The 12,746-nt window shown below is 39.3% G+C and overlaps 1 protein-coding gene across 1 annotated transcript in view; it reads right to left on the minus strand.

Annotated features, from left to right (window-relative positions):
• Positions 1-12,746, minus strand: part of ADCY1 (adenylate cyclase 1) — a 222,860-nt gene that overhangs the window by 68,098 nt on the left and 142,016 nt on the right. Inside the window, exons 6-7 of the mRNA XM_037889968.2 lie at positions 2,478-2,636; positions 467-608 (exon numbers count right to left, since the gene is read on the minus strand). Coding sequence (XP_037745896.1) covers positions 467-608; positions 2,478-2,636 — 301 coding nt within the window. The remainder of the gene's footprint in view (positions 1-466; positions 609-2,477; positions 2,637-12,746) is intronic.

Genomic DNA, 12,746 nt, shown 5'->3' on the forward strand with positions numbered 1-12,746 from the left:
ACAGTTCATACTTAAAAGTAGATTATTTTTCAGAGAATAATCAATTTTCAGAACTAATCATGTATGATGTCCCCCTCCCTCCAAAATAAAAGATCCTATTTTCATGGACGGTTTGAAGAACTGTTAATAATTAAGACATTGCTTACAGGGTTGTTGTAGCTGTGTTGGTCCCAGGATGTGAGAGAGACAAAGTAGGTGAGGTAATAGCTTTTATTGGACCAGTTTCCGTTGGTGGAAGGGACAAGCTTTCAAGCTTCACAGAGTTGAAGAATTGCTCTGTGAATCTCACAAGCTTGTCTCTTCCAGCAACTGAAGTTGGTCCGATAAAAGGTATTACCTCACCTACCTTGTCTCTCTCAATAGTTAATATATACAGATATTGCCTCCGTTTTAAGGGTGGTTTCAGAATATAGTTGTTAAACTATGAAATTACACCATGGAACAAGCTAGAATTAGTGAAGCCTACCTTCCTCCGATGGGATGGCACAATAAAAAATGTTTCAATATTATGCTTCTTCAAGAAACTGTTCCTTTCATGGCCATACCCTGGTTCTACCTCATAGTCACCATTTAGGCACTCTAAGGTGGTCTTTGTTATGTGAACTTTCCTAGAGAGAAAGACAGGAAAAAAGAATTTAATGCAATGATACATCATGAGGCAGGACCTATTCATTGGGGTGAAATCCACCCCTGTGCAGAGGGCCAACACAAAGGTGAATTACATGCACAAACAGTAGGTGACTTTGTTGTATGGCAGCTAAATTCTCGCAACCAACCAGAATGCAGAGGTGTTTTCAGCATATAAACTTCCTAAATTTAGCAGATGCTTTGAACAAATGTAAATAACCACAGAGTACCACCTCAAATTGCAGTCTTGTTGATTTTACAAAGTATGCAGGCATAAATGTTATATTTCAAGTACTCTATCTTTCTAAGTATTTATTAAAGCGCTTGCTGGAGATACTGGCCCTCTGTTTGATGCGTGCCACCCCACTCTTTAAATCTTTCTAGTGGCGGTTCTTTTTCTGCTATATAAAGATCAGGCTTTTGTTTTCACTTTCCCGTCCATTTACAACTCTGAGGGCTTGTCTGCACAAGTGTAATCGGTAAACTGAACCTCAATTAACTTTCAAAGTGGATTAGTTAAACCACATTAAGACTCTGGGTGGACACTCTAAATCAGCATTAAAGTGCCCTTAATTCAGTTTAGTTTAATTCACTTTGGAAGTGAAATAAGCTACACTGAATTACAGTCACTTTAATTTTGAATAAGAGGGTCAACACAGGGGTTTAATGAAGTTTAATCCTCTTTACATATACACAGTTGATTAATTTGGATTAATTTTCCTTAGTGTCCCCATGTAGACAAACCCTGACAGTCTTAATTTAGCCAACCTATTTTATTAGCTGCCCCCACCCATTCTGTTCTCCCAACAACGCCAGCTAGGTTTCTCCCCTATTTTTCCTATAACTCTCTTTACACTTTCTTCTATGCCACCCTTTACACATGGAACATTTTCATAGAAATTAACTGTAAAGGTATTACTTCTCTTAAATATCTTTTCAAATTCTTTTTACGGTGATGCCTTAAGATAAGCGTTAATATATATATATAGTTAATATATATAACTATATATAGTTTCCAAAGCAAACTAAACTAAACTACCAAAATCATCTAAAGTAAACAAATGTCACCCATGTAGGAAATTTCCCATATTAACCACAAGAATTTGCAGACCCCACCTCTCCCTGTTCAGCAGAACACAAATTGTTTTGTAAATATCCAACAAATCTCCAGTTGATACAGGGGATCCCGTTCTAACACGTTTGCATGCACTTAACTTGTACTCAAGAATGCTCAATGCTTTCTTGAAATTTCAGTACCTGCTTGTGCCCATATCCAATTAAATTATTAGTTGTCCAAGAGCACATGCAAATACATGATTTGCACACATATGCTGAGTATTTGGATACAGATATTAGGCACAAACTAATGTTTGCATGGCGTTGGGCATGACTAACTTTGAAAATCTGACTTTTTAATGGTAATCCTAAACCACATATTTGGAGGCAGAGATGGGCAAATCCTCCCCTCCATTACACTGAGGTAACTCCATTTTACTGAGAGGAGTATTTAGCTCTTTCTTGACTGAAATTTTATCATTGCCTCATTCCTACCCTTCATATTTGGCAGTTTCTAGTGAAAAGCTTATTAAAAGAACATTTACATTTTAACAGAATTTTGTTCACATTTACTTCTCTTAATGATTACTAACAGAGATCTGCAGGTCACTCAATCCTAGTGTTCCTTAGGAGATGTTAGAACAGCAGGTAATACAGCCTATGAGAGTTCTTAACCTGAAACACCCTTCTGTATCAATTATTATAATAATTGGCTTTGCAAAATACTTTCAGTTAAAGAGAGAAATAATTGATGCTCTCATTGAGGGCTGTACTTTTTTCTCTCTGAGACTTACCCAGGCAATCCTCCAGTTTCCATTACATTTGCTAGAGTCACGTCATTTGACCAGACATCATATTGCCATTTGCGGAGACCTAGGACCCCACAAAGCACCCTGCCTGTGTGTAGTCCAACTCTCATGTTGAGATCCACTTCAGTGGCTTCTGCTACAGACCTGCAATAGAGGGTATCAGATCTTCAGAGAAGAACATTCCTTTCCGTCACCTTCCTGTCTCTTCCTCCCAAGACTCATAGTTGCTGCTCATATACACATTGCCAACTGCAGAGAAATGATCTTTAAAAATTTCAGACAGTTCAAACCCTGAATCATATCACTAATTAAATAGATTTGGTGATCTCGTCCCAGCCCCCAGTGAATCAAAATTGCAGTATCCCATGGTCGATTTTCACCTAGAATCTGGCTACTTCATGCTAGTTGCAAAATACAAACTCAAACAGCTCTGTGCTAGATGGGTAGTTACACGGATAACAGCACAGGGAAGAGAAATGATCCTAGCAGTAGAAAAGTTGCTGCACCACAATGGTCCCCAGCGGTGGATTTTCCATTGTCAGGACCCCCCATGTCACAGTCTGTAGCACATACACTTGTAAAGCTGATTTATTCTCTCTTATTGCTCTCTTTGTTTTATTTCCTTTCACTTTCGCTCCTATAAAAAACTTCTCTTTCTGGTCTCTCGGGATAACGGCAAGTTTACCAAAGATCCAAACTATAATAATATATTGTTTTGTTCCTTACAAAAAGAGAGTATTTTAATTCCTAACTTTCAGCACCAAATGAAGTTTTGATTTGACTTTCAGGTTTGAATGAATCTAAACACTCAAAGCAAAATTCAGTCAAACATCATGTTTCACCAAATTTTATCCAGAAAAAAATTCAGGGTTAAAGCAGATGTTATACATGACTTCAATTTATATTATCCTGGGGTCATCTGAAACTGGGTTAAAGTTCACTTGAAAAGTCTGCGCCTTTTAGCAAACCTTTTTGTGAATGTGGTCCGCGATTCAAGTTTTGCAAACTGTCCTATGTAGTTCTAGTTGCCGCCTTCTCAATATTTGCTATTAAATTCCTTGTGAAGCTTAGATCTCCCATCAAGATAAACAAAATACACTCTACTTGTAATTCAACTGATCCAGTGACAGCTGAACTACAGCACTTGCTTGTTTATCTTCTGTCTCCACTTATTTATCCACAGTTTTTTCTGTCATAAAGTTTCCTGTTTCCTAATGCATATTTACTTTAGGCAGCTATGACAGCTGACAGCAAACTGATGGTGGAATCAAAAGAAAATAGTTGAAACTATCTTACGTGTAATTTTAACCTGACATGCACCCAAGCAAACATATTTAAATACAGTATTACAAGGGATTGCTTTCAATTGAATATTAAAATGAACAATATTACTTTTAGAGTTCCTTCATTTCATAGAAAGCGTATATTCTATTTATAAAGCCTGGTTTTGTGTTAGAGACTGAGGAATTTTGCTTGGTAATTCATCTCACACAAAGACCATGGGATTTATATGGGTAAAGGGATTTCACCATAAGCATTCATATAGGGCACTGAGGGGAAGGTTAGTCTTGTGGGTAGAGCACTAAACCGGGATTGAAGAGCTCTGGCATCAATTCCTAGCTCCACCCCAGACTTCCTGTGTGACCTTGGGCAAGTCACTTAATATCTCTGTGTCTCAGTTCCCAGTCTGCCAAATGGAGATAACATTTCCAAGCCTTTGTCTGCAAATGGCACAGTGGTTGGCCTCGGTGTGATTGTAACACAGATTCATAGCAATGATAATAATGTGATACAGAGGAGATGGTGCTAACCCTCTCCACTAAGTTGAATTCCATCCACTGTTTTGTCTTTGTGCATCAGAGAAAGTCCTAAACAATAAACATCAATAAAAATGTTTATCTCCTCTGATTTATTTCCTTATTCTGTAGTAATGTATTTGCTTGACATTCTATCGTTAGTTTTACTATCTGATGAACAATTCCACTTCATTTCATTGATTTGAAACTTACTGAGGTAAAAATAATTTTCTTCAAAGCGTCTCTGATTGTTTACTTCCCTCCTTACAATGATGCATATTTAATACATCAGTAGTCATTGTCTTGTATTAATTTGCTTACTGCTCTCAAGATTTCAGATTCAAAATCAGCAAGCAGGCAAGTTCTTCCCTTCCTCCCCGGCCCCAAATCACACAAACATGATATTCCAGTCCTGATCCCTGTGCACCTGCATGTAGTTGGGTTAGCTATTCATAAATACATGGGGCTAGATTTTGTCTAGTCCCCCCAGGGATGTAGGGTCCCCCTGACAGCCACACACCGGCTTCTCTGACTGAGGCCCAGGGAGCAAGGCTGTGCACATGAGACTTTCCCCTCACCTTACCTCTGTGAGCAAATGGGCATGAGGAGATGCCATTGGGGAACTGCAGGGATGGGGCAAAGTCTTGATTCCACCCTCCATGCGTCAGGGAGCACAGATGGCCAGACATGAGGGTGGCGGTAAAGGGTGAAGTAACACGATTGCTCAGCATAGGAAGGTAGCAGGGGAGGATTTGTGGCTGAGCCCTAATATCTTTCCTCCTGTAGTAGCATAGCTATCCACTGCCCCTGAAGGCTCAATCTAGCCTGAAGAGATTTACATTTTATACATGCAGGAACTGCAATTAGTTGTTAAAGTCAGTGTGAATGGTACTCCTCTCACTCGGGGCGGCACTAAGAGGATTTTTTATTTCTAACAATTGACAACAATCTATTGCACTGAAACTGTAAAAACTTACACATGTGCTTAGCACCTAACTCCGCAGTTAGGACTGAATTCTAAGATGGGGCATAAATTCCTGTCTCTCTCTAGAAGTAGGTGGCCAGCTGAGGTGAAATTTCACACAGGGTTAATTTTATGCTGTTTGAATTTTCCACGTAGGTTTTAATTTGAGTTCTCCTCATACATTTTGAATCAGATGCTTTTGAATTTGGGCTATGGCTAAAATTTCCCAGCAGCAACTGTTCATTGTTGACTGATATCTCTTTGAAAACATTGTCTTTTTACACATAACTTGGCAGAGAGGCAGACCCTGAGGAAGACTGAGGCAAGAGGAAGTTTTTTTTGAAAAATGCTGAATCTAGGATAATTGTTAGCACTTATTCACATTATAGTAAAAAAGTTTATGCGCTGAGCACACAAACCTGATGGGGGCCAGGAATACAGAAGTCTGAGTGGCAGATGGCGGTGGTGCCAAGTGTACATAAGTTTGACTGACTGGGGGCTGGAGGACAGCCAGTTCATAAAAGCTTCTCTGGAAGGAGCAACATTCTTCTATAAGATTTTTTCCTACAGCAGGGAAGGGCTAACATGCAACTGCCAAGGGATGAAATACTCTCTTGCTGCATTTCTATCCCCCCATAGGTCCACCCTCATCCAATACCCAACCCAGTTAAGTAACACCCTACAAAATTAATACATAAAAAATTGTTGTGAAGCAGTTAGGATGCAACACACACAAGCTACCTGACACTAACCCACAAAATCAAGGAAATGGAAAATTAACCCACCTAACAGTACATACCCTTTACCCCCACCCACCTTACTATTACCACATCAAGAATACACCACAGACCATGCACTATGACCTTAACTCTGCCCCTACAGGGATACCAGCCTTCCATCACCTCCTTTAACCACCCATCTGTGCACAGCCTTTACCAAACTAGCTTTTTGCAATACAATAATCTACTATGCCAAACTTCCACAACTGTTAGGGCGGGGGAAAAAGTAAAGTGTGCATGCAAAATGGCAAAAAAAGGGCAAAGCTAAGACTGCCGTGCATGGTCTGTGGTATGTGGTAGGAGTGGTAATTGTAAAACATGTGCTTGTGGGTGGAAGAATGGAGAGTATATACTATTAGGTGGGTTAATTTTTCATTTCTTTGTTTTCATGGGCTTGTGTCAAGCATGTTGCGTGTGTTGCATTCACAATGGAAATCGTGTATTAATATTTATTGTATTTATGTCAAATTCTGTGAACTATACTCTTCTTCCTGGTAAGTGGCACTTCCCTATTAACGTCAGTGTTGCCTGTTTTGAAAAATAATTTTTAACATTTGTTCCTATGTTACAGTGTCAGGGCGGCTTTACAATAGTTAAAGTTGAAAAATCCTTTCCGTTCTAACCCCCTAATTCTAAACGGTCATTTCTTTCTCAAAACTATACCATTTGGGTTATAATTTCTTAAGTCAGGCCTTAGCCCAGAGATGGATTTTCACTGGAAATTTGTAGATAATCAGTTTAAGATATTTCTGAATTAGGTAAGAGTTAAAAAGAGAAACACGCTTTTTTAATTAAAAAACAAAACAAAACAAAAAAAACCCCCAGGGAGAGAGGTAACTGTGAATGTTTGCACATTCTTGCTTTGCCTAAATATTTGAAAAATAATTCAGCTCTTGCTCTTATGTTATAAGTGTCGTCTTAGGGCATAGCTCTTATGGTGTAGTGTTTTTATTTAAAAAAAAAGGCCTTCCCTTTTTGTGCTTAATTAATTCAAACTGATCATTTTGAACATTCAAACTAAGGTCACAATCCTGCACGCACGTATGCATGTGCTTCCCTTTACTCCCACTAATGCCAGCAAGACGATTCACATGGGTAAATATAAGTACATTCCTGAGTGTTTCAAGATTAGGGCCTTACTAGCCTTTATATAGTCTATAACATAACACATTAGCTGTGTATTATCTGGAGTCACATCCCTGCAAGTACATGTGCATGTGCATAAATTATTATTTTGTATTCACAAAATACTAAAAACCCTTTCATATTCCAAAAAACTATGTTGAAACTCACATTAAATGTAAAGAGAAGGGGAAGGAAATATCCCCAAACAGGGAAAAGAGGCACAATCCATCAAGACCTTGAAAAGAAATCTGTTCTTTCCTCTGTTCTAAACGCCCTCAAAGGAAACCAAAAACTCAACTTTTAAGGAAATATGCTTTTCAAAATGGGAAAATTGTAACAAAATTTGTCTGCAAAGTTCTAGTTAGAGATCGCAAAAGATAGAGTAAAACTACATTACTGATTACTACATGTTAAGGAAAGTGAGCTTTGCAATATATTCATGGATCATGAAGTAGAATCTGAAGGCATTTTGTGCTTTGTTCAATTAATACAAAATCTAAATCGCAAATGTATTTCTACCCTCTTCCCAGAGACTCCAAAATGTGTCAATGATATTTGTATCATTTTTAAAGCCAAGCAGAAAAACAAAAACACTGTTCATCTATATTTGTTCAAATTTTAAAATTCCTAATTTGCTTTGGGTGTGTTTGTACCTCTTTTGCAATTAGTTTCCATGAATTTTCTAGCAAACATATGAAAAACGGGGAATATTAAGCAACTATTAATGAATACATTGGCGAGCAAGTTTCAGACACAAAATGTCAGCGTGTTCTCCCAATGTCATGGCATTTCTGTCTAATCAAAAGAAACCAAAATTGTTCTATGTGAATATTAGAAATTCACTACAATCTGCTTATTAACAATCCACAGGCCAAGAACTATTTGCCAAAAGTATTCAGTAAATAATTTCAAATTATGAATACATTTCTGAAAGTCACCAGCTATTCAAGGACAACCATATTACTAGAAAAGAAGTTGAAGTTTGTCAAATTATTCACTTCATAGATTATTTCTGTAGCTAATGATTCATTTTTTTGCTTTGCAAACTGGACCCAGAAACAAACTGAGGCTGAAATTCACTCTACCCTCACAATCCTAGTGGGATTATGGCTCTGTGTAAATGGCCTATGGGTAGATGAAATCTACTTTACCAGCCCAGCCTCTGCTGCTCCTTTAATTTTACGAAGTTATGTACTTAGCTACAATTATTTCACATAGCTCTTACAAACTATCAAACTCATTTTAAAGAAGCTGCTGAACAGTTATCAGATGGAAATGCATTTCAGAATAGATCAGTAGTGACTGAGTTTGAACTGCCAGCACTGAAGTAAGAAAATGCTTTTCATCCCATTTCCCACAAGTCATTCAGTTCCCACCTTCATTTACCATGTAAGTCCAAAAGAATCTGCATACAAGTAGATATTTCCTGGTAAAGCCAAAGACAAGCTTTTCTAGCTATTTATGTATAGGAACTCTGCTTTCTAAGTCTAAAGAATTCCCAGCTGGTGGTCCTTAAATATTAGGAACACAGTATGCCCCTTGAAGTTTTCCATGGTAGTTCAATGGTAGTTCCATTTAAGAACCATCAGGAATCAGTTAGCTCTTAGATGCTAATGACAAAGACTGTCTTACTATGAATTGCCTCCAGATTAGCTGCATGTTTTTGAATAACCGCTATGACAGATGCCATGTCTGGGAGGACCACACACTATCATATTCTTCTGTTGTTTAATATGGGTGTTTCACTGGAGAGTACAGAATACATAACCATTAAGTGCCATTTGTATAGATGCACAGTGTATACGATGGAACAGTCTTTGAAGGGCAAACATCTTAATTGGGTCCCTAAATCCCAATGCCAAGATCTTAAGACGTAGAAGGCAAAAATTAGGCTCCTAAATCCATGTTTAGACTCCTAAATAAATTGCCTGATTTTCAAAAGTACTGGGCAGTCAGCATCTCCCATTGAAATTAATCCATCTGATCCCAAGTGTTTATAAGACTTAATAATTTATTATACACCCTCATCAGTAGGAATGGGTAAAATATGTGCTGAAATGTTACCATGCTCATGAACTGAATACAGAAACTTCTATGATCCATATCAAAGTCACTTCTGATTCTGTATTGCAGGCAACAGCCTTCTGAGAATGCTCCTCAGCTGACTTAGAGCTGTTGTAAGGGCCATACACTAGCCACGCTCTCAAGCCCCAGCTTAGGGATATATCTGCTTAGGGAGAAAAACGGTAAAGGCAGGCCAGGAGTGAAAAGGGAGTACGTCTGTAACATAGTATAGAATAGCCATTTTCTGCTTGTCTGAGCCCATAGGATGCCACGAGAAGCAGAACATAAAGTAAGGCTGTGATTTAGTCACAGGTACTTTTAGTAAAAGTCACGGACAGGTCATGGGCAATAACCAAAAAGTTACTGCTGCTCTGGGGCAGTGCCCGGAACCAGTTGCCCGGGGCCACTGGAGCAGCAGTTGGTACAGATGCAGAAGTCACAGAGGTCCTGGAATCCATGACTTCCATGAAAGATTTGCGGCCTTAAACCTAAGAAAAAGCAGTTTGAGGTCTGCCCTAACTTACCCCAGGGAAAAACAGGCTCTTTGCTGACTCAGAATATATAGTGGGATAAAGTGGCTTAAAGCCGCTTTCCTTCACATTCCCATCTATTTTTGCCCCAAATGCAGGGAAGAAGGTTACCTTATCCCGTTAGCTCCCACAGTTAAACAGAATTGGAACAGGTGTATATTTGGATGGGAGACTGCCCAGGAACACCTAAGTGCTGCTGGAAGTGCTATTAGTGATTCAGCGATCGCATGCTTCCCTCTGTATTGAACCTGGGCCCCAGCTTGAGACTGTAGTGTGATATGTGCCTTCAAGCTAAGGAGAGGGATACCCAAGGTTAGCAATTAAAGATTCCCTAACACTTTTCACAAGCTTATGAATGTTAACCTCAGTGTTCTGGCCACATTCCAACTGTAATATTTATCTCCTCCTTACCCATATTCTGTCTTCATTTTCAATTGGATACATTACACTTCATTTCCTGCCCTGTGGCACTGCTGAGTACGATTAAATAATTCCCACATTTCATCCCCGAAGAGGCTGTATTTCCACCCTGAGCAAAGGAATTCTTTATATGTAATTAGTATATCAGTTTTTGAAATACTTTTGGATCCTTTGGGATGAAAGATGCAAGTTATTATTTTCTGTTTAAAGACTCATAAATCTCCCACCTTTAAACGAGGCTGAGGCTCCCACTTCCACCCACTCTACTGGGGAGTAGCCAGCAGCTTGGAAAACTGGAGTTACATAATAAATATACCCTGGCAGTTACATAATAAATATATGATTTTTGAAAGTAAAATACCCTTGTAAATAATACTGATGACTGAAACCTTCAAGGTGTGACAAGCAATTTAAATAAAATGAAGAAAAAGAATCCCTGGCTTAAATACTATTAAAGAGTGAAATGATGACACCTGCCACATACTGATGAGAAGCTAAAGAATATGGGCACGTTTAACTATGTCACTAATGAATCTGATAAAGAAGATTTATGGGCAGAATTCACACCCATGCTGTGGACCAACAAGTTCTATGTAACACTTAACTCCACCTCCAGTCTCACTTAATCCATCAAGGTAAGACTTAAATGGGGCATACACCTTGTGCTGTACCCCTGCACAGTGGTGAATTTTGCCCTGTTACCATAGGGCTACAGAGGAATTCAGCATGCAGAACAAGGATAGGATATGGTAGCCTAAGCATTGTACTGCTGTGAAAGAGATGCCTCATACACTGACTTTAGTCTGACTTGGAGTGTGAATTTGAAGAGGTTACTCTGAGGAAGAAAGAAGTTGGGGCAATGATAGGAAATTTTCAATAAGTTTCTTAGAGAATCTCCCAACTCCTCTTGGATCACTCTACTGGTAACAAGGAGAAGCACCATCAACTGGAACCTAAATGCAGGGCCATATTTAGGGCATTTAGAAAAGGAGCATCTGCCTGGACATGTTAGAGAGCACATACCATATTGTCCTAGGGACTATACAAAAATGTAGTAAAAGACAGTCCCTGCCCTAAAGAGCTTACAGTCTAAGACCCTGTTACTGCAAGTACTTGTGCACAGACTTAACTTTGCACGTGAGTTATCCCATGAAACAAATAGAACTACTCACATGTGCAAGTGTTTGGAGGATCAGGGGTTAACTCTGTACACTTAGGACTTTTTTGTCCATCCCAAAGAAAGCTTTACTCTTCACGTTCCTGTAAATTGGAAATGTCTATTGTGATTACCTAATCATTAAACCCTTCCAGAAGATCCACCAGGTGAACATCAAACAGCTCAAACAGATGATTTTTCATTTCATTGTGTAATGTGACAAGGCTGATACTAGGGATGGAACCTTTCTCCAGACAAGGATTTATACCAGCAATACACGTTTTCTGCAGTGGGGCAAATAGACCTTGAGAAGCCCACTAGTTCTACAGCTCTGACGTTGCCTGAAATGAAAGGTAATTTAAATACCTAAAATGCTTCCACAGCTCATGGAATTGATGAATAGCAGCATCTTCATATATGGAATCACTAACCAGACCGATGGACAAATAGTTAAAGTTGAAATTCAACTTCCATTATAAACTGTGCCTTCATCCCCTTTTTCATTTGCTCATTACACTCTCAAACTAAATTCCTTTGGAGTCTGAAATTTTCCAAGCTTGTTCTCTGCACAGAAGTAAAAAAATTTTTTTTTTTTTACTTATGCATCAACAAAATCCTATTAGCAGGCTCTTGAGTTCTGTGAACGTCTGTTGGCTTGGCTATACATTCCAATCAATCCTAATCTCGGCACACACAGCTCAACAATGTCTGACTGGATGCTGCTCCCTGTCACAGTGTTATGTACTGGGCCTCTGCCTCAGTTTCCCCTTTAGTTCCAAGGCCAATTGCCTGTCCGCTTTTCCCCAACCTTCTCAGAAAGGCCTAACTGCCATGCCCAGAGCATTTCAGGCCCCTCTTCGAGGGCACCAGTTTATTAATTCAATCAAACCTCACAATCAGCGCAGGCTGCTGGGACTCAGAGGTCTTTCATTCTACTCCCCTATCTTTCTGTTCCAGGGCTAGTCATAGGAGCCAACCTCTCTCCTGCAGCTCCCTGCTTTCAACTGAGGGATCTCAGCTGTTTGCAAAGCTCACCTGGCCCCCTCCCCAGCTGAGTCTGATAAACTGAACAGGGCTGGTTGGTCCTAGGTTCCTGGCCCTTAAAGGGGCAGGCCACCCTGGTACACCCATATTAAAGTGAGGAAAATTTTCGCAGTGATTTCAAAGGCAACAATAGCTGTTCCCTGACCCTCTTCTGATTTCTGAGATGATCACAGTTTCTATGTTAGTTAAACTAACAGAAGGCATATGCAGCAGGTCTGGGTCTTGCAATCCTTACTCACACAAGTAATTCCATTGAAATCAATGGATTACTTAAATGTGTGAAAGATGAAGGATTGGCCTCCGCCAATTTAACTCTCTCTATAAATCTGACACCATCAATTACTGCTCCATCAACCTTGACTCTTTTTCATCTTGC

The sequence above is a fragment of the Chelonia mydas genome, chromosome 2, assembly GCF_015237465.2.
Source record: "Chelonia mydas isolate rCheMyd1 chromosome 2, rCheMyd1.pri.v2, whole genome shotgun sequence".
NCBI lineage: Eukaryota > Metazoa > Chordata > Testudines > Cheloniidae > Chelonia > Chelonia mydas.